The 27,349-nt window shown below is 38.7% G+C and overlaps 1 protein-coding gene across 1 annotated transcript; it reads right to left on the bottom strand.

The window, feature by feature from the left end:
- Positions 1 to 148: 148 nt before the first annotated feature.
- On the bottom strand, positions 149 to 27,278 carry hsd17b4 (hydroxysteroid (17-beta) dehydrogenase 4). Its single transcript, XM_051421444.1, has 25 exons — positions 27,112 to 27,278; positions 26,518 to 26,571; positions 25,281 to 25,388; positions 24,554 to 24,613; positions 24,390 to 24,411; positions 24,163 to 24,209; positions 23,801 to 23,885; positions 20,361 to 20,548; positions 18,561 to 18,652; positions 18,376 to 18,400; positions 18,109 to 18,237; positions 15,317 to 15,420; positions 9,525 to 9,637; positions 9,174 to 9,297; positions 8,847 to 8,898; positions 8,026 to 8,097; positions 6,309 to 6,412; positions 6,135 to 6,200; positions 5,658 to 5,727; positions 5,387 to 5,493; positions 4,072 to 4,158; positions 3,845 to 3,931; positions 3,547 to 3,685; positions 2,574 to 2,701; positions 149 to 1,528 (listed from the first exon to the last, which is right to left on the bottom strand). Exons 1-25 carry the CDS (start codon positions 27,161 to 27,163, stop codon positions 1,439 to 1,441), a joined length of 2,205 nt encoding a protein of 734 aa, XP_051277404.1. The 5' UTR covers positions 27,164 to 27,278; the 3' UTR covers positions 149 to 1,438.
- Between the last annotated feature and the right edge of the window lie 71 nt (positions 27,279 to 27,349).

Genomic DNA, 27,349 nt, shown 5'->3' with positions numbered 1-27,349 from the left:
GGTGACCGTCGTCATTGTCTCAGCAAACGCAGGGAAATATAAGAACATCCACACAATGTCTCTCACATATTGGTAACTCCCCATTTTTGACACTTTATATGGAAACCTTGTGTGTGTCTATATAGTAAATGATGGAAAATGCCACATCTCAAACTAAAGAACCACATGTTTATTAGATACAGATTTATTTAAACAATTACTGTTCATAGTAGTAAGTATTAAAATAATTAAGCTTTTTTTTTAGTCTGCATAACTTTATTTCCATTAAAGGGCAAACAAAAACCATTGACGTTCGTCATAATTGCACTATTAACAATTAAGTGAAAATCGTACTTTTCATAGCGAGTAAACATCCAGCGCTAATGGAGCGACGTTATCATTCATTTGGAGTTGTGTTTCTGTCTACCAGCTGAATGTAAGTCGTGTATTCCCTCTTTTAGCTGTTGTATGTCTCAACAAACTCCTGAGGGAAAAATCTGGCTCTGTAGCTGCTGAAAGCTCCTCATATGTTCACCAGCTATTTGCTAACTACACCTGTCTGCTGTTTGGTGCTGAGCAGGTAGCGTACAGTGGAGTTTTTTAAGGATGTTGCACTGAAAATGGCTGCCTGCTGCTGCTGGACATGATTGCTATGAGAGCGGGGAACAAAGACAGTAAAAGTTGTGGTAGGACAGCTTAACAATGGGCTAAAACTCTAAAATATTACACATACAGAAACGAGCTTTTAGTCTGAATTATTTCCTTTACATAGAAGAGCAACCGTTGAATTTCATTACAATTATTATACATTATTTTCATAACTATCAAACTACATTAGTATACATTTCATACAGTTTGTTGAGATTGCAGTATCAGGGACATAAAGCTGCTTCTGACTTAAGAGACTGGTGAATTAGTCATAATGACAGACTGCTGAATTATAAGTTTAGGGTTAAAAGAAGATAGTAATTGTTACATTTGCCCAGGGTTCAGCAAGATTTTTGGTTCGATGTAGTAGACGCTTGTTTCTACAAACACAATACAATACCTTATTTAATAAAAATGGAAACTTATTAGTGAAACTGGATCAAATCTATGCAAACCAGGTGGTTGATTTCCTATTTGGATGTTTGAAGGCAGGTGTGTTAAGTGCACATTTAGCAAGGACAGACTATAAAGGAGCCAACCAAGTAAACTGCAACCAGCTGAAGTGACTGGGCTGTAACTGAAAACACAAGTCTTTACAATCTCTGTACATTTTATGACTACACTGAAAGTTAATTTATATGAGAATTCATTCTGGAGTAGTACAAATGGTACTCAGTGATTTTTCATGCCTTTCCCTCGAGAAGCAAAGCATGTACACACACATGAATCAGGACGAGAAAAAGTAGACAGAAGGAGAGAGCTGGTAGGCTGGTTGGTTCCTCAAGTCGTCTGATTGGTTGGCTCGAGGAACTCACAGCTTGGCGTAGTCCTTCAGGATGACCTCCAGCTTCTGACTCAGCATGATGTTCCCTCTAACCTTCAGCTTGCCAGAGAAGAACGCCTGGCGAAACAACATGGACACACTTGAGGAATTCATTTTTTATTTTATTTTTTTTAAAGAAAACAAAAAGTCTCCTGATTTCTAGCTGGTTGGCTGTTAGTTGTTTTTCAAGTACACAGGGAGTAAAATGGGGCCAAAAACGCCTGTGGCTAACACTTCATACAAATGAAAAAGCAACAGGCCAAGTCTTGGGCAAAAGGGAATATGTGAATATTGGTGCTCTGGCAGCAGAACAATGAGATAATATTCATATTCATGAGGTTCAGAGCTGGGAGACACAGCAGAAAGTCTCTTTATTGGGACTACTGACGATGAGCAGCGCTTTTACTCTGCTAAAATCAATCGGAGGGGACGGCGGTCATGACGATCCTGGATGGCAGTTAGCAGTGTCATCTTTAACTCCAACAACTAATCTTTCTCCAGCTGCTCCTTTCATCGTCTGAGAAGCTGGAAAAGACCCCGCCTGGAGGGATCCTTCAGCCTGCTGGTGCTCTTTGTAAGGGAGCGAACACACACACACACACACACACACTGGCCTCAGATCAATATCAAGCGCCCCAGGAAGCATAGAAATTCTGTCCACTGATGGCCACTCCCTGTGACAGATGAGATGCTACAGACATAACAAGCAGTGTCGATTGATTACCCTCGCTGAGTGCTTTCTGAACTTGGTTTGATAGATCATTGCCTTCCATTTTTCTTCCCGACATGATGAGATCAAGGGAGAAGTTCTTACAGATTGAAGGGCTCTTCAAAGGCACTTTCACTCTAATTAGAATGTGTAAGAAGTGATTTTAACGTCTGGGAGGGGGAAAAAGCAGAGATTGAAGCTACGATGCTACTGTTTTTCACCAGTTTAGCATCTGTTTTTGCAAAACTTCAGCTACAGAGCTCCCTTGTGCTGATATACTGTTACACTGTATATTTCACATCAATAAACATGCAGGGGGGGAGGGGTGGGGAGAGAGAATAAGTCCCTTTACAGTACAGCGGGTAAACAAACAGATTTGCTGCGACTGAATAGGCCCGACTACTTATGTGTTACCTTCTGAGGGTTGACTTTCCCCTGCACCACTTCCATGAAGTCTTCATCTGACACTGTGAAGGTCACGTCCGCCTTCCCACTGTAAGGGCCTGTATGCAAAGAGCCGCTGCCGTTCTTCAGATCAATGGCTAGAGGAAGACAGCGCGGGGGGGGCAGAGATGGAAGACGGAATAAATCATAAACACTTTGACAACTGTTTCCCTGGGTTGGTTGGCTTTGTCTGCCTTGCAACTCACTTGTTCAGAGTTATGATTCAGTCATTAGCACAGATTTTTGTCCTAGTTTTAATATGGTTTGTTTGGCAGCTTGTTGGCAACATGTCAATCTGGGTCAAATTAACTTGTCAGCTTAGTGAGCGCTAAAAGGGACTGACATGTTTAATGGTGGAAAACATCACCAACAAATTTAGGGCGAGACAATCTGGCGAGCAGAAATTGAATAATTTAACGTCGACAGGGAGGTTGACTGTGTTACAAATCCATCACAGCATCAGTCCTGACCTACTCGTGAGTTGTTGTTATGGGTATTTAACTGTGCGAAACAGAAATCAGCTAGGCTACGATGTCAAGGTGAGCAGCAGCCGTGAAGGATACAGACAAATCTCACTGAAAGATAAATCCATCTAAGAATATCTTGAACATCCTCTTTAAAGGAACTTGACATCCTTCTTTCCTGTCAGAAGTTCAAGTTTTAAATTATCCAATGTATATAAAATATACTGCCTAAACTGCCTCTTGGCTCTCTGCAGCACTTTAACCCATCCCTTTTCTCTTGCTTTGATCACATGAACCGTTTATTATATTCTCTATCATGTGTACATTCCCAGCACTTTGTATGTCTTTTATTATTTTACTGTGTTTTTCCTTCTGTGGGACAATTAAAGATCTCAACTGAGCCGATATGTTTCCCACATCGCAGTGCCTCTGAATTAGTAGCGTGTTTAAAGCGTTTGTTCAGAATTCAGCGGGCTTACTCCACTGCGCAGCGTTCTTGCTGTCTTTGGTGATCTCCCAGCCAAACACAGCATTGACTTTCTTGACCAACTCCGAGCCTGAGTCTTTAATACGACGGCCGATCTCTGCGAACACCAGCTCACTCTGAAGGCCTCCTCCCTGCACAAAAGGTAGAAGTAACAGAAACACTCGACATGAGATGTTTGGAGTGCAAATTCTATTTTGTCCAAATTGTCTACAGAACTAAAAGGAAAGGAGCTTCAGGGCTTCGTGTAGCTGAATTTGATAAAAGGAAAAGGAGGAGGATTACTGTCGTACTTGAGTGAGATTTTCTGGAGAGTCCTCTGATGTGCTGTGTAAATCCACGTAGGCCCCAGCTAGCACAATGGCATCCGTCTCCTTCACCTGGGCGAAAGAGAAGAGCGCTGATCACAACGACACGTGCAGAACATTCACAAAAAGGACAGAGGAAGGCACTGAAATGACGAGTCGGACTTGTTTATCCACAAATCTGGCTGACATCCACACTAATACTAAATACTGACTTTGCACTGGATGTGAATTCTGTTGCCTTCCTTCCACATTTCGGTCTGGAGCGACTGACCAGGCATCACCGGCTTCACAAAGCGAACCTGTGAAAGAGAGACATGAGATTAATGAGTCTGTGGATCTGTAGCTCAAATATTATTTAACATTCAACCAGGCTTGAGAAACATTGTTATTCAAGTGTATATTCCTCCTCTCCAATGTGCAACCACAATCTACAGGGTTCTTTAAAACCTTAAAAATGTAGACGTCAATGGAGCCTCACGCCACAACATTTTTGTATTCTGATGCTGAACCACTCTTACTTTTTTCTGACCTTTGGTCATAAGACAACTCAGATTCCCCAAATTCTCTAAAACTGCACAGAATTGTTTTAATGATGAATTCCAGCTGTCCGTGTGTAGATGTTCTCAGGTTTCATTTGCAAAATCAAAGCCCTGAAGATGTCATCCAGGAGTGAAAAGAAGGATTGTGTACAGCAATCGGCAGATGAAAACTAGAAGAGTACAGATCTTCGCCAGGTGTGTCTGGGGGTTTGTGGGTGGGAAACAGGCTGTGTGTCCAGTGAGTATGCATGAGTGTAGTGGAATGAGGGGGAGACAATATGCAGGTTACATAATCAAGGTGTATCCACAGTAGACAGGCTATATGGAGACAAAACTCCCAATTCCAAACCACACAGCGATGATAAATGTCAATTTCAAAGTGAAAATGCCAAGAACATAATCACACTAACGTGAACGCCACGTACGTTGTTCCTAGCAGATCGGCAGCAGTCAGTGGCGGTAAAAAACAGAGCAGTCAATAAAATCAATCCTCACAATCACAAGAGGTCTTTGGGCATACATCATCATTATCATCATCATTATCAATGTACCTAAAAAAATATCAGGATGATGAGTCCAGACGAATACACACATGAACACACGACAAAACGCATGACCGATAAAGTGTCTGTATTATATTACATTAGGGAACCCAAATCAAATCATGATTGGTTAGATTTTAAAAAATGTCACATCAAATCAAATCGGTCCATTACTAAAATGGGGGGTGGTCATGTGGACGTAACATAACTCCAGAATAGTTTTCCCTATTCTGAGAAACATGACTTGAACAAAAGGTCCGGAGTATAAATACGAATTTTCCCTTCGTATCTAAATAAAAATTGTCAATACAAGAAATTTGATGAACGCGCTAAATTCTCTTGAATTACTTGAAGTCTGCGACTGAAGACCAAACCTGTTCATACAAGTGGTCACTCACTTGCATGAGGCCCCAATGAGTGCAATGTATGTTTAAATCACAGGTTACCTTGATAGCCTTGAATCTGGAGGGGTCGTTGTCTGCGAACTGCGTGAGGACGTGTCTCGCAGCAAAGCCGAATGAGCACAAGCCATGGAGGATTGGAGCCTTGAAGCCTGAGCAAAGAGCATTTTTAAGTACAGCATGTTTAAGTATAGAAGAGACCAAAACACATCATTTGACCTAAGATCCCGGGGCAAATATTGAGTCAAAATGAATTAAGAAATGTTCTAATGGAAAACGACACCCATCAAGCCCCAACAGATACGCAGACTCTCACCTCCCATGGCAGCAAAGCTGGGGTCTATATGAAGAGGGTTCCAGTCTCCACTCAGACGGTACAGGGCCGCCTGTAACCGCGGGGGGAAACGGAAAATTGTTTAGATCTATATCTAATTCATAAACCCCTGAACTTCTCATACACAGATGTGGGATGAAATTAAATTATCATGAAGAGATAGAAGAGATACCTAAAATAAGAATGTCTTTGAAGTGATACGGTTGCAGTCATTAAAATTGCTCAAGGGATTTAGTTTTTTGTTCCCCTTTCTTTTTTATTTTCTGCTGCATCATACAGTCAGTGTTCTTTTTTAAAACTGTATGGAAAACCTCGTTCAACACTTCTGCCGCATCTTCACATTTTGTCTAGAACGTTGTGGTTATTTCAGAGGCACAAAACAATATGTCCTATTTTCTCCCACATATTATCAATGCAACGGATTTATTCTGCAAACTAAACCCACACAGACACACTCACTTGGTCTCTTGTGGTGGAATCAATTACCACAGCATCTGGTGCCCGTTTAGGTGGAGGCAAAGGAGCCTGAAGGAAGTAAAACACAAATAAAACAAATCAAATATGTGACAACATTAAGTCGTGACTTCTTATTTTGTCCATTTTGGTAACATAGGTCCGATATTGAATACGTACTTTGGCTTTCTCTGAGGTTCTCCTCCCTCCGAACCCTCCAGCTCCGACCACAAACACTGAAAACTGGTTGTAGCAGACCAGCTCGGAGCCACTGTAGGTGTTCACTGTAAAGCAAAAGAAGTATTCAGAGCCTCTACTTATGTAAAAGTAGTAATATCCCAGTGAAATAATGGTAAAAATAATGGTACAATTTCTTGATAACACCTCTGTACTTAATGCATCAAACATAAAAGTACTCACAATGCACCACACTGCTATACTGTTATAAATTATAATTTTGGATTTTTACTACTGCATAATTAATTTGTATGCAGCACAGTAATGTTGTAGAGGGTTGAAGTGGAGCCTTATTTAACTTTGGGGCCGTTTAATCTGCAAAAATCCATCATATTTAATAAAGTAATGATCCTGTGCTTTTAAAGTAATGTCATGTTTTACCCAAAGTAATCAACTATTGAAATGTATCCTCCATGTGAGTTGAGTTTTTTAACAAGTATTTTTTTGGGGGATAATCTTCTGCCTTTATTATAGACACTAGAGCGATGACAGGAAATAAGGGAGTGCGTTGAGGGGTACAATTAAATAAATGTACTGGTGTAAAAACTATGATATTTGCCTCTAAAATATAAGCTTAAATTAGTAGAAAAGGAAATACTCTAGTAAATTGCCTGTGCTATAATCGTTTATGTTGAAAAGACCAAATTTTTAAGATGGTTAAAAAGATAAAAGCAACATACAACATATACACTCACATCGTAAGTTATCTAACATTAGCTATCAAATGTTACTAAGCAAGCATTTGTCTAACTTAAGATATGACTATGACACTTTTAAACAGCTTCATTAATTAATTTGGTTGTCTTTTCAACATTAGTCTAGCACATCAAAGCATCTCTCAGTAGAGGAAAGGAAGAAGTTGAGCGAAGCTTGCTCAACTGTTATTGGAGCACAGAGCAAAAAGGGGGTGGGACTTAGTTAGGGTTAATTGGTTAAGGTAAATCTTGCATCAGACAAATAAACTACAAAAGTTAATTTTACTGTTTTAAGTCTGTTGCCTGGTCATCACTTTGTACCATACTCAACCTAACACAGTTACGTATAATAATAAACACGATGAAGAAAACACCTGCTTCAGTCACATTTTCTCATTACAGCACATTTATAGTAAAAATTAGAGCAGGAGGAACAGCCACATGGAAACTGACTGTGAGGAGACAATTAGCAGCTGTCAGAAGGAATCAAATCCAGACAGTCCTGTCAACATACTGGCTGGTTAATTTCATTAGGTCAATTCAAAAAATAATCAGGCATGAACACAAACCAGGCTGCTTCTGCAGGACATTACTGTGACGCGTCATCTTACCCAGAAATAACTTAACTTTCACTCGAGGAGGATAACAAGCTGACTGGTTTTAGCGTGTGTAACGAAATTACATTGAGTTTCCCTCTGCGAATCCTCTGGGAACTTTAGGTCCCATGTTACTTGTTTTAAGTCGGATTAATTATAGATCAGAGTGGTTCTAATATCATCCATCTCAATAGAATTGTCAAACAAAAATATGAGCAGTTCTCAGTCCATTATTTCAATCCCTGCAGACACAGACTGTAAATTAACTTTCATTAATTCAGCCTGAGAGGCAACTTTGAGGAAAAGACACATTGAAGTGAGATGAAAACAAATTAATAAATACACAATGATAAAAGTTGTGAAACTCACCATCCAACAGGATGACAGCTCCAGATCCTTTGTCCAACACGTCTGCTATGGTGGCCTCAGAGGTAAGTTCACCTGAAACGGTATTATACCCATTTACTTTAAAAATGCATTGTCATTTAGTCCTGTATATACTTAATGTTACTGAACCTAGCTCTGTACTTCATCTCATACTGTGCCTAGCTCCACTTTATGCCTCACACTATGTTTGAAGTCAGTTTTTAAGCAAATATGCTCAAACATTTTTAATTCTTCTTCAATGTGCAGATTTTTCCCCATTTTTTTTCACAGTTAACTGAATATGTTTGGGTCATTCATACAAAAAAAAATTATGTGGGAAATTAAACACATTAAACACCAAACAATTAATCATTGATTTTAAAAAGTGATCTGCAAATGAATCAATAATGAAATTATCGCCCTGTTGCCTATAACACTGGGCTTTTGATTCATCAGGAATTTATATTTTAGAAAACTAAAAGCTTAGCTCTGTGACTTGTAAGTACTGATACCATATGAGAGACACAAACTGGGGCTAGAGTGGTCCATATAGTCATTTCCTCAGTATAGGCATCCTCTTATAGAATATAATCATGCAGTTTAAAATCTGTCATGGCTTGATCAGTAAACTGGCCTGAATCAGAGGTCCTGCTCTTGGAGGCATACAGAAACATGAATCAAAGTAAAATGACTCAGTGAAGCTCTTAAAATAGCTTTTTTATTGCACTCATAATGTTAAATCTACAGTAACAGTATAACAGTAATTTGATTAAGTCCATATATACAATGAATTATATGTACTTTAATAGCAGAGAAGGAAATACCTGAGGTTGGTAAAGGTTTGTAAAGCTCCAGATACTGCTCTCCATGCAATACCTGACACAAAACATTACAACAGCTGTAATACATTATCATTCAAACGACTGAAAGCCTCATTAGCATGAGTAATGTGTGCATTACTATTGTTCTTCTTGTGTGCAAGATTGTGTAAAATATACCATATGGATACAAATATGCATGTGAACACACAACCATGTCACACAACCATGTCACACAACCATGTCTCACTCTCTCACACACACACACACACACACACACACACACACACACACACACACACACACACACATTTTGCATGTATGTTTTCTAACCTGTGTAAAATCTATGTTGAGTCCAGGGATTGAGCTCAGCCCGCCATCCATCATGGCTGCCTGGGAGGGAATGACCCCAAAAGTAGGGAGGCAGCCGAAGTCTGGATGGCCTTCATACAGGAACCTACATGAAAATGTTAGTGAACTGTGAAAAAAATCCCACTTTGATGGGAAGGATGGCTGCACAAGCCCACGTTTGTAAGCCTGGATACATTTTAGTGGGTTTCTTTTCGTCCATGCAGGTAAAAATACTGTGAATATAATTTCTTTCACTTCAATTTCATACAGGTCGACTTTTCAGACCCTTTAGGGCAGTTACAGTCATTAGCACAAACATACAGAGATACACACCTAAGATGGTCTGGGTCCTTTGTGGACATGCCGACCCCCAGTGCATACAGGATGCACTGAGTGTGGTTGAAGCTGAATGTGGTTGGTGGTAGTTTTTGACCCACTGCCTCAGTCTGCGGAGAGGAGAGGAGAGCTTTTAGACATAACATAAACAGCATATTGAGGCCAGAAAATAGAAAAGTTGTCCTGTAATTCAGTCAGAGAATATGAATATGCAATTTTCGGGGTTTGCAGAGAAGTAATAAAAAAGGTTCACACCATGGTAGATTGACTCCACAGCTCAACCCCTGAATACAAATGCTTTAATAAAACACTACACATGCAATCACAGTGAATTAATCAATCTTATTAATATCATATAGGTGGAACACAGACACTAACAGAATAAATAAGGCGGTTGACCCCTGTAGTCCTGACTGTAATATCTCAGCAACCATTGGATGGATTGCCATTACATTTTGTACAGACATTCATGGTCCCCAGATGAGAAATCCTAACAACTCCAGATGACCCCTTGACCTGTCCTTTAGAGCCGCCAAGAGGCTGAAATTTGTGTTTTTATGTGAAATGTCTCAGCAACTGTTGGATGGATTTCATGGTTAACATGGGACACATTATACCATAAAGGTTATATATACATATGAGACTTAAAACATTAATATAGTAGCAAACAACTATTTGTTATGTAAAGATAAATTGAAGTCATTGGTGTCCTGCTGAGAATAACGTCACACTCCCTTTGCCTGTGTTGCTATCGCAGCCTCTCTGTGGTTTGTTAAAAGTTGTATTTTTTTTGTTTTCTTTCTGTCCACCTTGAATACATTTTGTGATGTTACAATGATATTTAAGGTAAAATTACTGTTGTCTATGGAGTACAGCAAGCGCTAGTGATATTTACGGCTATTTCTGGTTAAACAAAAAGGTCTATCTCTGTGAAGATGCTTTCCATAACGTTCATAACAAGTTCAACACCTTTATTTATCCCTGAGGGGCAACTGATTCTGCTGCAGTAGCAATTAACAACAACAACAACAACAACAACACAGGGTGTCCACTTTTAGTGGACATACTTTGATGCATTTCCCCAAGGATTAACATGCTATTGCAGCCCTTTTCACAAACATTTTCACATCTATGTCTGTGAATTGAGGGTTTATTTTGACCAAACCAGCTTTAGTGATTGTTGAAGATAAACTGTGGGTGGACTTACAAAGACGATTTTGCTCATTTTTATTTTATTTCTTTCCCACTTAGACTTTTGGTCTAAGATGCTGGTGTTCTAGTGCATCCAGGCAAGTGAATTTCGTATATTTAACCTTTAGCATTTTCAGCATCATCACTGTGAACATGTTAGCATTTAAATCAAAGCACCCCCCTGCCTAAATACCACAGATCCATTCATTAAAAGTAGGAGTAAGTCTAGCTTAGTAGTATACTCTTAGACTTGTTTACCGATATAAGGAAAGAAAATAAAAGCAAAAAACTGAAATACAGGTAGGAAACTAGATACAATCTAAAAAGCAGCAAAACGCCTGTTTGATTTAATCTGTGATCATCAGTTTTAGTCATTAGTTTGAGGACCTGTGGGATCTCACAGAGTTAGGAAGAATCAGCAGTTCAGAAATGTTCTCCTGGGCCGGAATAGGCAGAGCTTTGTGAGTGATCAGCACAATTTTAAACTTAGATCTTGACTACAGGCCAGTACAGGGAGGCCAGAAATGGAGCGGCGTTCAATTTGTGCTTGCACTTCTGTTAACGAGCACCCAAAAAATTAGCTGAAGCTCCTGAACAGAACATCGCAGTAATCAAGTGTTAATGACACAAAGTCACAAAAGCCTTTTAAAGCTCAGGAAGATGGAGCCCTTAGTTGTATTGTAAATGTTTTAAAACCCTCATCGATCCCAGCCTCAGATCCTCTGGCAGAGCTTTCTGATAATTCAGACCAACGAAACTCACTGTAACATAAATAACATCAACACTCATTTCTACAATTTATAGAATATTTACATTCATCTGTCCTTAATATCTTATTTATTTTTTCATACTATATTTTTAATAATATGATGTGTTACGGTATTATTTTAACATATTTTTGCTGACCCATAGCCTGAATGTTTGTTCTGGAAATCCATACATTAGTACCAGTTTACATAGTTCATTCAAGGCAACTTCCAAGGAATAAAATAATAGCATCTAAATGCTATGGAGCTGCTGAACTTCCTAAATAAGAAACTTAGGCCAGGAATTAGATTCTGATGAAGACATAAAGAGTCCTTTTTTAATATTGATTTATTTTATTTAGTTGGCCTAAAATTAGTCAAATTTAACTATAAAAAGTGTAATAAAAATACTAGAAGCAGACTAAAAAATGCGAAACTTTTAATTGCAAAACTTCCAAAACCCCCAGGACCTCAGTGTCTCAGTTTTAGTGCTACCTTGCATTGATAGGAGCGGTGGTAGTATTACAGGGTGTATTAGAAACTTGACACGACAACAAAATTAACTTCCACATAGGAGTACAAACCAACAGTATATTAATGGGCTGGGTCAGATAATTCAGAGTGAGCTTTCAGGGACATTAAATCCACCAATGCAAATCACCTTTCAGCTGGTTCCTTCACGTCAAGTAGGATAATTAAATCAGATGAATGATTTATAAAGAGATATTTCTTGCCCTCAAATCTGACTCATTCCCATATCGCACATTCAAATATCCTGTAAAGCACACAATAAACATACATCTGTGAGAACATTACAGTCATTGCAGGCCAGTGGTTACTCATTTGTTGTATTACCAACCCCTGTGTTGAGTGAATGGTCCAAAACGATATTGCTTGGCAGAATGATGTGATTCACACTGCATAACACCACCTCTCTGGTCGAAAGTCACTATAAAGCCAGGCCTATTTTTTCATTAAAACAGCATTTAAATGCAGACGTGGGAATTACTCTGTTTTATGAACCATTCTGACCTCCCTGTACTGGGGATTTGAGGAGCTAGTATAAAAAAAAGAAGAAGTGGTACATGTGGGTGTGAGTCAGTTACTTATGATATAATGATATATGAGATGAGATAGAAAAAATAAAATAAAAATTAGGCTTTTAAAAAATATTTTTTTTGGGGGGGGGCAAAATAGTTGCTGATTCATTCTCTGTCTGTTTACTAATGAACTAATATAAAAACTGTAGCCATATTTTTACCTTGCATGTACAGGAAATTAAAATTTGGACATTGCATAAACACTCCACCAAAAGACACACAAGCACGTGTGACTGCAGAGCACTGTGAACTGTGGTATAGCCAATGTGACGTTCCAGATTTTTTGCTGCATGTACCTAATTACATAAACAAAAATGTTAAATTACTGTAAATATTAGACATACTTTATGCGAGAGGTGCATGAGAGGAAATAAATATAAACACAGCAGTAGCACAACAACATGACAAGGACAAAGACACAAATGCAACTAACACACTAACAGATGTGTGTAGTCGCATTGCACAAATATACACAATCCACACACACCCACACTTAGCACAAAGCTATGTCAGCTGAGGACACAATGGTGATGTTTGTCTTGAGGCTACATTTTAACTCTGCTCCAAATCTCCACTCCAGAGACACACACACACTCGGAATTAATGTCTCACATGACGTAAAAACAAATGTAAGTCATACACCTTCTTAAAAAGTTAATATCTGGTTACTACCATCATAGACTTTAGATTGCAATACAAAACAGGCCTTGATTTGAACGTAAAGTTTACTATGGCGTATTATGGAAGTTTGGATTTGATTTAAAAAAGAACCAAAAGCAGACAATACAACGAATATGCAACATATTGAATGTTATCTGTTACATACAGATTGTCTGTATTTATAGTAGTTGAATAGCACCTTGTTAGTGTAATGTGTTATTCTGTTTGTTTTATTTCATACTTTGTTGGATTGAATTTGTTCGTTTATTGTATTAGTAAGTAATATTTTGGACACGTATGTTATGTACAAGATGTTGTATGACTCAACCAAACCAACAGACCAGGTTCTATACACGATTACATTATGAAAATATTTTAAAAAACACATATTTTAGGATTTATTTTTGTAGAATATTTTTCTCCTTTTACTCAGACAGCATAGATATAGACGAGAAAGATAGAAAAAAAGAAGGGTATAGCATGCAACGAAGGTCCCAGGCTGGACTCAAACCAGGGACATTAAGGTTATATGGTGTAACCACTAGGACGCAGCCACTGTGCATAATTTTGATATCAGTTCAGCTTAGAGTAATATTCTTACGCAATTATTGCCTGATACTGATAAGTTAACAGAGTCTCCACACTGCACTAAACAAAGCATTCATCCTCATTAAACTTTCATTCATTAAATATGCTTAATCAGCCGTTCCTTTTAGAATATTATTAGTAATATTATACAGATTAATCTGTTGATGTAGTCTCGCTATTGCATGCTGCACAACTAGTGAACAGTGACCGTTTCTGGGGATAATTATTTTATGTGATACACTTTAACACTTATACTTGTGGCAATGTTTTATTCAAGCAACTCAGCCATGTGTGAGCTGTAACCGGTTGACTTTCTGTGATTCAGTGATAGAGAACACAGTGAAGTGAAGGAGCACCCAACCAGGGAGCAGTCGCCATCTTCTGTACATCGCATTTGAAAAGCTAAAGTCAGTTGGCATTTCTCTGGTGCATCACTGTTTCATATTTACAGGAGACATCAAAGTATCTATGTAGGTTGTAGGAGCTTTGCTGAGAAAGTTATTACTAAATACAGTGTGCTGGTATTAAAGAGTCATGAGTTGCCATGTTTGAAACAGCCTGAGATTTTACAGCTCCACACTTTCAGAAGTCATTATCAACCAACCGTTAAAAGTTGCTACTACAGTCGCAGTAGGAGGAATGATTGAGTGTAAATCAGGTGGAGAAAAACATGAATGGACATCATGTAACAGCGGTGAAAATAAGGTTAAGAACTAACCCTAAAATAGTGAAGGAATAAAGGAAAGGGACAAAAGGAGGATGACAGTGGAAGAATAAGATACCGTGAAAAAAAAAAAAAAACTGGTAAAAGAGGGTCAGGCATATGCAAATTATACTCAGGTCACATTAATGTTTACTTGAACTAGGAATCCCTTTTTTGCATATCCCAGCCTGATCCACACATGCAGGCTCAACATCGGGAGCCGTATAGCTCACCTTGTAGAGCTGGCACCCCATGTACCAAGTTGTTGCAGCACAACCCAAGTTGTTGCACCCCATTAAAAAAACATGTATTCACATCACTGTTTCTGCACTACTGTGAATACGTGTTACCACATAGATTCAAATCTAAAATACTTGTTTCACAATCATCCCAGCCAAAGTATGAAAGCATGATGGATAACCTGCAGGGACGATACGGCCTACAATTATTTGTTCGCATTTTTTTACTTCCTTCTAATGATAAAGTAATTACATGAATACAACCTGGATAAACGACAGAAAATGGATTAAGCAAATAAAAATGATTTCCTTCATTTGAGTTTCTGCTCCCTAGTACCTATTGTAGCTAACAGTGTTGGTTATAGGTCTGATGACACTGACTGAAACACCACAAAAAAACAGCCTCTTGCGTACACAATTGAAACAGTCCCACTTTTAGTTTAGAGGTGTGTCTCCCAGCAGCCCACAATTGAATATAAATACATTTTCTAACAATTCTGCGTACATCAGTCTTACAGAACTATTCAAGGCAGCAATAGCAGCAATAGCCATCTCTACTCACAGGATTGATCCCTGAAGCTGAGGCTGCAGCTGCTGTCGGATTTGCATCGACTTCTCCCTCCGACTCCACTCGAGACAGCACACTCACAATCGACTGTAGAGACTCTACACAATGGGGAGAGATGACAGATGATTGGAAGCACACCAGAACAAGACACCGAAACACAGAAAGATGAGGTGACAAATTCATCATCAGTGCCACCCATTACACCGTAATTTTATTCATATTATTATATATAGCTATAACATAAGGATCACTGGCAGATGAAGTGAATAACACTGATCATGTGATGATATTATTATGGCTGATCGGTGTAAGGATGTAACTGTATCCAACTCTTTATTGTCAAGAATACATTTTTGTCAAATTGTACAAACCAATCACACCAAGAGAATAATGTGGGTGCTTTCATCTAAAATCATGATACTGGTGCCTCAGATAGAAAGTGTAGGGGTCCCTCATGTCTGAGAATTTCTTCACGTATGGTGTACATCAACCTGATAACAAGCATTAAACCTGCTCTTTTGCATGAGCTTAAGGATTTTTTGCTCTGACAGCTCAGAGTTTTTAATCTCAAGTTAAATGGATCGAGGTAAATTTAAATAGAATTCCAGGGAGATGTTAACCCATGATAAGAACACATACTGATCCAGCTGATAACTGCATTACTAGTCGTTGTTACCCCTCCTCTGCAGTTGTATATTTTGATGTAATGTGTGTGTTCTACTAGTAGATGTACAAAGGCAGAAAAAACTAAAGAATTAGTTACAGAAAAAAATAACACTAAAAATGAATGCAGATTAATTGCGCTCTATGACGGATGCAGATAACCAAACGTTTCTTAGGCGAGCGAATGGAAAATTATAATTTAAAACAACCCTTTGCAGCGAGCTCATAGGTCAGACCTAGCAACGCTGAAGCTCCTGAGGCTACTGTGAGCAACCACTCATCAAGCCATACTTGAACCTGTGACAGATTATATATACAATATTTTTAAATGCTTCCCATAACAAATATTTATATCTGCGATTAATTTAGATTCAATAATCACAAAGCATGCAATTCAGTTTTGCTTTACAGCCCTAGAATAAATGTGACGAGTTCTCTATTCTAACATTAGTTGTTTACATACTTAACACTTGAGTCAACACTGTGTGTTTTTAGTTTTCCTAAAAATAAAATGTAAATATATCCACCCAGGTAACAAAAGCTATGAATACCTATGCAGATTCAGCCAAAACAAACAAAAGAAAGACAGCTGAGACAACCGAGGGACAGAAACAGAGGGAGACTGGAAGGACCACAGCCACTAATTATCGTCACTCAGTGGCAGGCAGTCACAGAACAGAGGCAGCAACAAGTCTCCGTAATAACCTACAAATGAGGAGGCACTACAAAGCCATGCTAATGAGGCCAGCTAGCGCCCTGTGGGACTACCACCCTCGTTCAGTTAATGTTAACCTTTCTTCGAATGTACATCTGAGAGCGTGGAGAGGGATGGAGGGGGCGGAGAGAAATAATAATCAACATTTGCCACCCGCTTGTTTGCATGAGACCTTTTGGGAACAACATTGTGTTCACCTTCACTTCTTTTCCCCTCCTCGCTCACTTGATCACCAACACCATCTTGTCCTCGCTCGATGTTACCGAACTCTCTGTAAATACAGCTGAGCTGATAGTAAAAAGGGCTCATGTTGGTTCAGAAGATTCTCACTCTCACAAAAGCTCAGTCATACAGTGTGACTACATGACGCCTACACTGACCATGTGCTTTTTTTCCTCATTCTTAATCACAACCTAGCTGTCTCTGTCAAATAAAGGCATAAAGGCCAAAAAAAAAAAAAGGTGGTGTTCGGATTACGCCTTCTGGTCCACCCCACCAAGGGCTAATTACACATTTAATTATATGTATTTACCAACTTTCCTGTTTTCTTCTCATATCCGAATATTCTACCAATGCCACACAGTCATACTAAAATAGCTGTCAATAGTCCAATAATAAAGAACAAAACATTCCGTTAAGGTTAAGGACTTTTCCACACCTGCAGATACCCTGTTTAACACACATTTCTGGGTGTCCACACACACACACACACACACACACACACACACACACACACACACACACACACACACACACACACACACACACACACACACACACACACACACACACACACACACACACACACACACACACACACACACACTCTCTCTCTCTTCTCATGAGTTTGTGGAGGCAACAGTACTACTTTTATGAAGCTAAAGAGCTGTCCCACTTTTTTAAACATGAAAGATAAGTTTCTTTAGACAACCAGAGAGTTACCTACACAAAGCCAAATAACAAACTGCACAATAATCATGCTTACTTCATTGTTAGTATGTCATGGCTTTGATTAGTTCAAAGATACAGCAATCTGAATCATTCTGATTCAACACAGAATGAGTCAAACAAGTGTGAAAGCACACCAAAAGCACTATGAGGAGGGTGAGGGGGATCCAACTCAGATTCAGACTCAAATAAAGAAAATGTGTGTAAAAATTAAAATCTTAGTGACATCTCAACTCCAAACAATAAATGGCCATAACAGACAAGAGGAATTACATTAATTCCCCAATTAATAAATGTGGTTTACGTTTTCATAAAGATATAAATGACTAGAAAATCTTAACATGGCATCTTCTGTATGGTACTTATGCAGAGTATGTACGCTTTGTACACACATGCACCCATACACCCATATTTTGTAGGTTATTGTGAGAACGTGTATTCAACCCAATGCATTACTGACCTTGTACGGTAGAAGGCTTGGTGGCATCTGTAAAATCACAGACTTTATCCCACTGGTCCCTGACAGCCTCGGGAGTCATGGGTTGGTTCTTTTCTCTCACAGTGTGGCCCTGAGAACGCTCCCAGCGCACTGCACACATGGACACACACAAATAAAGAGGTCATTGCATAGTGAAAATCACACACATACAATACTAGTGAACCAGGGGCTAATGAATATCATAGATGCATACAGACACTTCCTCAGGAAAAAAGACACAGTACTCACATTTACCAATCCAGCCTGCACCGACCTGAAAGGACATGAAACGTGAGCAGATGAGCAAACAAACAGATACTAATAAAGATTTTCTCTTTGTGGAAACTGAATGTGTCAGTGGTACAATACTGCTCTCAATGACAACATAAAAAAAGCAGACACAAGGCTACAGGCAAAAAAAATTTTATGCATACCTCAAACAGTCCTCCATTTTCTTGGCATTGTTCATGACAGAGCCAGAGGACCATGGGAGCAACATACTCAGGCTTCAGAGACGCCACAAGGTCTAAATAAAACAAAAGATATATAAATACATTACAGAAGAGCTTCTTTTATATTGCACATCCGTTATACTATTGACCTAAACAGAAAAAGGGTTCTTCTGCTTCACTGTCCCTGTCTGGTAGTTAGTGTATAATTAAAAGGATGCTGCGATTGTGTAATGTGCTCAGTTTCAAAGTACTACAAGTACATGGTCTGTTTTAAGCCTCAAGCTTTTTTCCTTTTGCTACAGAGCTAATAGACATGCCAAGTTGCATGACAAGGATTTATAGGAAAAAATACCCTTCATTCTATTTTTGAATATACCTTACTAGCATTGAAGTAGACAATATGTGCATGATGAATCAACATGGTCTGAAATCATGCTCTTAATTTATAAAAAACCACGCGATATATTTGTTATGTCACCGCCCTGTAATTACACAGTATGAACTGTTTACCACATACTAATCTGTGTGCTTTATTAAGATAATCTTCTGCGAGACAAATAGCAGAAAACAGCACAGAGTTTGAATGAATAAGAACATAGGTACCAGTCACAATCTATAGTTTAAAGTGATCTCTAAAAAGGTCTGTGTATTTTTTAGATGAAAATTAGTAAACACTGAAAACGAGCCTTAAGTACAAATAATATGTTCCTAAACATGCTGGAATGAAGTCAAGTAAATATGGCACAGGCTTTTAACTCCCTGTATAAACCCGTAAAGTTAGACACCATACGAGGGCTGAAAATATCTGTACCCTTCAATCAACAAAACATGGTGGCAGAAGAACAGACATTCTGTTTCACTGCTCTCTGCAATGTTTAGCAAGATGAGTTTGTTGTTTGTTTTTTTTAGAAAGGCCTGAGTCAGTGAAAGCTAACATATGGAACCAAGTCATTTACTAAGGTGAGGCCATCCTGTGACAGTTGGCACGCTGCAGTGTGACAGATGCTACTGTAGACCAACACGGCAGGATTACAAAACCATTCCTTTAATCTGTCACTTTATACCCCTGTCAACAGGGCTGCTGTCACAGAGCATGCACAATATGCTCATGATGTATAGACATCTACAGATACTGGGTTGGAAAAACATTCCCCATATTTATGAGCAGACAGTGCTAGAGAGTAGTGCTAGATATTATTGCCTTCTTAAAATCACTGACAAGTTGTCATTTTAAAGGCTGATATTTTGTTTTTTTGTTTGATGTAATGTTCATATACAACATACTTAACCCACATCATAAGCTGTTCTGAGCTATATTTCATGTTGTTCACTGTAGGAATCCAATACTGCATTACTTTCTGTCTCGACAAACATTTTTAACATAAAAAAAATTTAAATGTATCATTAGCATACTTACTCACATATTTTGGAGCACAGCTAACACCTACAGTAAAATAAGGAGGCCAGAGCCATCTGTTTAAATCAAGGACTTTTAAAGCACTTACAGGGTGCATGGTTTCATCATGGCTGCAAAAAAAAAAAAAAAAACACAGCTCTTGAATATTAGATGACAAATTTGCATGTCAAACGGGACTGCTGTTGCCTCAAATTTTGTAAATCACCCTTACATGGGCATTACATTATGCAGCTGCTCTATTTGCCTATTTTTGCGAGTCCACAAAGAAACCTATATGTGAGAGAATGTGTGCACCCACATCCCACAGTCTGCATAATACAGACAACTCCATGCAGTTATGTATGTTGTTTAATCGCTCTGCTTACCTGGGGGCATGACGGTCTCTGTGAGACGTGACCCAGCAACAGGGGCAATAGTGTTGCAGTGGATGTTGTACTTGCGTCCCTCAATGGCCAGGGTGTTTGCCAGCCCCAGCAAGCCCAGCTTGGCAGCGCTGTAGTTGGCCTGGCCGAAGTTACCATATATGCCTGCGGCTGAAGCCGTCATGATGATTCTGGACACAGACAACCAGAGGCAACAAGTCAATGACAGGCATCTCTATGGAGTAATAGGAGACACAGACAGGCCCAATGCACACACAAACATAATCTCACAAAGTAGTACATGTTTTTTTTGCATGCATAAACACACATATGTAAGCATCTAGCCCCAACTGCTTCATCACAGATACTGAACTGCACATTTTCTTAAACAACTGTAAAGCACAGGCTTTATGCAGGAAACAATGCATGTATGCACAGCAGACACAGTCTTGCACATACAATTTTGCTAGTAATCTCACGCAGAACAAGAGTTCACTTCAGTCAAGCAAAAGTAATGAGGTTAACCACCAACGCTACATTAACTGTGGGAGACATCTGAAACACGCTTTCTCACTGGTCATCAGAAAGCAATGATCCATATCACAGCACGCTCATATTGTATACTACAATGGAACCAGAGGATTGGCAATGATAAAATATTTTTCAAATCAATAACTTTATGTGCTAAAGTCTACGATTCAATTACTGAGGAAACCTTTCAGACTATCAATACATCTTTCAGTTTTTAGAGAGCATCAGAAGATAAAATGTTGTAGCAAACAGACAAACTGTCTTTTGTGCATTAGAGAACTGAGAATAATTATGTCTGCATGTTGCAACAACATTGGCTTGTATATCTTGTCAAGAGTCATGCCATGAGGGTTTCTACTTTTCCATTCCTCCTGTTATGGTTTTACCTTTAAATACACCAGCAACTTTTGCTGAGGGTGACTGCACACAAAGATTGAATTTAAACTAAAAGAACTGTACTCCCATGGTAAAAACAAACCTCTCTAGACGGCAGTAGAGCCAAGCATCTGTGTACTGACCTCACCAACACAATTTGTTTTCTACCCTTCTCTAATTGGGATAGACGCCCTGAACTACAGGAGTGGTTAATGTCATGAGGATAACCCAGAGTTATCTGCCAGGTGAGAGTGATATTTAGATGACTGGAATATAAGCAAAAAAGAATTACGTCTGCTTTCCTTCACTTCCCTAAGTCCAGGAGAAAACACCCCTACTCTCAAGAGGATGCAGACCTAAATCAGAGAAATCAGCAATGACTCTTACTGCAGGCAGTATGAGGGTAAATGTATTTGCAAAACCTAGAAGAAATTGGATGAGAATATTTAAAAAATACATGCATGCTTTCTCAATCTTTCATGATATTCTGACAGCCTTTCACCACCGACCCACGTCCCCATTTCACATTTAATTCTCAGGTAAAAGAAAATATATTGAAATGAAACACCTTGTTCACACTCCTTTTCAGGATAAATAATATTAGATATACAGAACACATAATTTTACACCTTTACAGTAACCAAAACTTTGGTTGCAGTCCTTTTTAAAATGTTGCTGCCTCACTCAAATAACCTACGATGAATTCTCTTTACCAGTGAAGAACACCCAGTAGTAAAGCAACTGAACATAGGACTGAAGAAAACTATCTTGTCTGGCCTAGAAATGTATAATGGGTCAAGTACCTCTCACTAGAGGAAATTCCCTCAAACCTGCTCCTCTACATACAACATAACAGGCATGAAATACCTCAGACATTTTAAACTACATCAAAACCTTGATATAAAACCAACTGAATGATTTGCAACTGTTCTGTATTCTACTGAGTAATAAGCTGCTCTTGAGTTCAATGCAGTGAAACTGCAAAATGCCACTTGCATTTTACGAACTACTGTCTTCTACCATTCATGTAGAATAACGTGTGTGCACTTGTGAAGGGCATCTGTTACCTGGAGTATCATGGGAGGTTGTGTGACCTTCTTCTGCTAATTATAATTCAAAACATGCAAACCTCAATTAGACTCAGAAGCCAGTCTCTAAATGCTTCGCTCAATATAGAATGAGGACTTTTTCTCAGCTTACACTGCTAAAACTGGCTGAAAACAATTGGTTTTAAAAAACCTGCACTGCAGAACCAATCCAAAGTTTTTATGGCGGTGACATGCAGAAGTCTTGTGCTTGTAAACACTGTCATACCATTGTTGCTTGGTACATCCAGTTTCAATGCTTTAAGAAAATCTCTCTCTGTTACAGAGTGATTCGGCATAACTTCAGTTTTTTTCACTACAGAGAAGAACGGAGGGAAAGCATCGTTTCAGGTGAGACATGTCCTTGAAGTAAGGGGGCGTATGTTTGTTAGCGGCTGTTCTGGCAGCCATTCAAGCAACTACTTTGAATTTAGAAATCCTCAGACGATTGGTACACACCGAGAGCTCCCATCGTCCAGTTTCATAAGACTAAACCTCAATAGGCTCTTTTTCCCAGCACATATTTTTACTTGCCAAAATAGGAGAAGCGCAGGTTTTCAGTTCAGTTGCATTAAGCAACCACCAGTAATGTTATTAGTTGCTCCAAGAGAGAAGAGAGAAGGCCTGTTAACAAATCCCTGTTAATGAAATAACACGTTGTGCATTGGATGTCTAAGTCAGTGACGTTTTCATCTTCCATAAGCAACCGAGTGGGCGAAATGATCAACACATAACTGCATACATCCTCACAGCTTCAAGTCACTACAAATTATCCACTGGATGTTTCGCTTCTGATTCAAGAGGCAAATCAAGAGTCTCAGATGACAACTTCAGACAAGTGGATATTTAAATTCTTTACAGTGTACTGCTGAAGAATAAGATTAAGCCTGAACAGACATCTTTTTGCTTCTTGTTCAGTCATCAATTTAAACAGTACTCAAATTGTTCAGAGATGAACCTACAGTGCAATATAACCTAACTAACTCCTTCATTCTTTGGTCATTTACATATTCATACTAAATTTGCTGTCTTGGGCTTTTATTAATATGCAGATTTTTTTTTTTTTTTACACTATGAAACCAGTGGAGCTAAACATATTAAGAAGTATCAAGTGACTAAAGTCAGAATATGTGTATAATAATGTGATCCAAGACATACTTTATATACTCATTACTTCAAGTGTGTATCTTCAAAAGCCCCTTTAAAGTGGGGCACATAAAAAAGAAAATTTGGGTATCTTTTCTACTTTTGCTGACATCTTGAATCAGATCTTACCACACAGCATTTTATGATATAAAATTATACAGATAAATTCTTGATTACAGTCCAGCAACGTCTGCTGAGGATACTGTAACTTTGTTGGATCTATAAAAGAAAAATCCTACTAAAGTAATAGGAGGATGGCACAGTTTTTATCCAACTATAATAGCTGTTAGTAGATGGGCTCCTCACCTGCCAAACTTCTGGTCTTTCATGTGGTTCCAAGCAGCTCGTGTCACCAAGAAGGAGCCTCTCAAGTGAATTCTATGAATCAGGTCTGAAACAGAAGAATGACACAGTACAGTATTACAACATTGTGGATCAGATCCACACAGTAGAGTCTTAAACTCCCACACAGACAATCTGTTTTTATAGACAGAAAGTAAATGAAACCCAAGTTGTTGTTAAATGCATTCTTCTATTTATAGCGTGGTGGCAAGGTGCGATTACGAGGTGAGACAAACAAAAGGAAATAATGTGATCATATAAGATTAACCCAAACACAGCAGGAGTTAATGTGAGAGGAATGTAAAGATCAAAAATAATTTAATTACCCCAGTCCAAATCACTCGTCCGGGCAAACGATCGGTCACGAAGTATCCTTGGCATAGAAAAGTAGGAATGGCTTTTAGTCTTTCCAGTCTTTTTGACACAACTTAAGCCTCTCTTTAACATGATTTAAGTGGCCCACACAACTGCAATCAGAGCCACTCTAAAAAATAGATGATGTGATTAGACCTCGCAGAAAGTGTGTAAAAAAAACAACTGTGAAATGACTTACCCAGCATTGTTTACAACAACATCTAGACAAAAAAGATATTTTACCAGATTTAGTTCAATAATTAGTTCAAACAGCAATAAGCACATTGATAACAATCACTTAATTTGAAATAATTTATTGATGTAATACTTGGTATAAATATAAACTAAAAAGACAATACTCACCGATTCTTCCAAATGCATCCAGTGCAGATTGAATCAATTTTTCTCCATCTTCTACAGAATCTGTGTGCATGACAGAAAAAGAAATATAGATTTTTTTTTATATTTTTGCATTTGATATAGTGAAGAATCTTAAATAATTTTGCATAACTGGGTTTCCAGAAATCTGTATCTATGTGTTGTTTATCTTCAGTTATCGATCTGATTCTAGGCTACATTGTTCCTGGCTGCATTTAGGCTTATAGATAGAAATAAAGTTATTGTAACGATACTATAACTGACAGGAAGAGAGGCATGAGTTTTATTATGTACTAGAGAAAATTGATAGCCCTCACTTGCTCAGTATGTCTGGAAATTATATATGATGCGTCACCTTTTCAAAGTAGTCATAGTACACATCATAGCTTTGATACTTTTGTATTGCATCCACAAACAAATCAGCTTTGTTCAAAGTACCTATGAAACACACTGATCAAAGCATTGTCATGTTTTGTTCTTTAAAGCAAGGTTTTATTCTTATACAAGCGAGATGCACAAAGATGTGAGGACAGACACATTTGTCTTCAATACTCACTAACAGCTTCATCAGTGAGCTACTCAGACTGACAGAAATCAATACAGTTTTGGAGTCTAACATTACACAAGTTATAGTACAAGGTAAACAAGATGGAGATAATGATGTGTGAGAGAAAAAAAAAGACTTAACACAAGGCTAGTCCAAACTTCTCACCATAGTTCGCCACGGCCTTGCCTCCTTTCACTCTTATCTCCTCCACCACCTTATCAGCAGCTGCAGAACTCTTTCCACCCCCTTTAGTGTCTACCCCAAGGTCATTCACTTTATTGCAAGAAGAAGAAAAAGATTAGCAATAATGGGGTGAGTTCTGCAATTCTCCAGGACTGATTAGGTTAGGAAAAGAGTGCAGCTAAGCTGATTCCTTGTCAGAGTTCAAGGGCAAATTCAGTCCAGGCACCAGGGAAAGCTATTATTTTTTTGGGGGTGGGGGGGAGACAAATGTTTATGCCAACATCGGAAACTGTGTAGTCTAATGCAATGCACTGCACATTTCTTTATGGCATGCCTCATTTTGAGTTATAATTATCTTCTGAATCTACGGATGCACAGATTCAACTTTTTCTCTCCCAATACCAATTTCAATACAGAGTACCAATTTGATACCAGTACTCCTTAAAAGTCATCTGAATATTTTTTATTTGAGTAAGTGAACATGAGATTAGGTAATGCTGTGACACTAAAAACTGAGTCTGCCGCCCAATGTGACTGAATACATGTAACTGGTGGAAGAAAGTAAGTAAAAGTTTATGTATATAGAACCTTTTCTAAACCTGGGTTTCAAAGTGTTCAACAAAAGGATAAAAAGTTAACACGTACACATCCAAACACACTCAATACAGTTTAAAGCATTACAGATCCAAAATGGTGCACGTAACTCACGCACCAAAACACATAGAAAGAGATGGGTCTTCAGTTTTGACTTTGTATATTTAATTCAAGACTCTACATTTACTGTGGATCAGTCTTGTCAAGGCTGATACCTGATCCACTTAATAGTGTCAGTATCTGTGCCAATACCAATACACTGCATCTGATCTGTGCATCCCTACTTAAATAAAAACCAGGACACCCATAAACCTAAAGTCATCTGTAACAGTGAAACATGCAAAAATGTTGTCATATAAATTAAAAATGCATTTCAATGATTGTTAAAAAAAAAGAAGGGCATCTGATTAATGAGACATGAAACTGATGTCCAGCCTTTAACAACTGACAACCATGCACACTGACATGATGGCAAAGACAAAATACAACCAAAAAAAACTAGTTATGACTACGATTGTTACATTTTAGCAAGCATTTCTTAAAAGGCACATAAGGTGTTTGCACTCACTAAACATTGTTTTCACTGCACCCGTCCAAACAATGACGTATAAGATCTTTTATTTACCTATGACCGAGGCACCTCTTTCAGCAAAAGCCAGTGCATATTCTCTACCAAGGCCTGCAGAAAGAAAGACAGATGAGTAAAATGCATGCAAAGCATACTTTCACAGAATAAAAACACCTTCATCAACAACCACTGTTGCAGTGTGGTTGACTGTGCCCTTTGACACACTTGCACTGGTATGAGTATAAGCCATTACGTTTCATGTACTTTGCTCCCTGTGTTCTTCAAATGGCAAGGCTGACCAGAATCTATTGCAAGTCACACCAATGCAGGGCTTGGTGTACTATCAACCAGTGTGTTTCGTTGTTACTAGAAGGGGATACTGTGGTCTAAGCTTGTTTACTTATACGAGTTGCAACTTGCAGCTGTTAGCGATCAGGAAGATACCGAGATGAACAGCTGGACAGCTCAAACCACATAAAGAAAGACTTATGCAATAGCTGGCATAATAATCTGGCTCAGGTGTTTTACCAAATCCACGAAATTAGCAGATTAGCATTCGGAGCTAAAGTTACAAACCGTGTTTCAGAGTCTTTACAGTTAGCAGCGAGGACAAGCTACTTCACGTTCACTTGTGTTTGATTTTAACGTTACCTCCTCCGGCTCCGGTGACAAGGACGACTCTTCCCTCGAATGACAGAGACATTCCTATCAGATATTATTCTCTGATTCCCAAATACTACCAGGACAGCGGCTACAACAGCAACACCGTCTGACAGAGACAGCAGGGTGAACTACAACTTTCACTTCCGCATTTACGAAGGGGGGCGGGGGGCGGGCTCAGCAGTGACCAATCAGAAAGCAGCATTTCATTAACCCCCTGGTTCATCAC

The sequence above is a fragment of the Dicentrarchus labrax genome, unplaced genomic scaffold (genome assembly GCF_905237075.1).
Source record: "Dicentrarchus labrax unplaced genomic scaffold, dlabrax2021, whole genome shotgun sequence".
NCBI classification, from domain to species: domain Eukaryota; kingdom Metazoa; phylum Chordata; class Actinopteri; family Moronidae; genus Dicentrarchus; species Dicentrarchus labrax.
Note: the sequence above shows the minus strand (reverse complement) of the source record. Positions and strands in the feature narration are given on the sequence as shown.

Excerpts from the sequence above, each read along its gene's own strand:
- hsd17b4 (XM_051421444.1), bottom strand. The coding sequence starts at position 27,163 with ATGTCTCTGTCATTCGAGGGAAGAGTCGTCCTTGTCACCGGAGCCGGA. Across the intron at positions 8,899-9,173 it reads TCAACATAGATTTTACACAG|GTATTGCATGGAGAGCAGTA; the intron begins GTTAGAAAACAT and ends GTTTTGTGTCAG. Across the intron at positions 8,098-8,846 it reads CAAACCTTTACCAACCTCAG|GTGAACTTACCTCTGAGGCC; the intron begins GTATTTCCTTCT and ends ATACCGTTTCAG.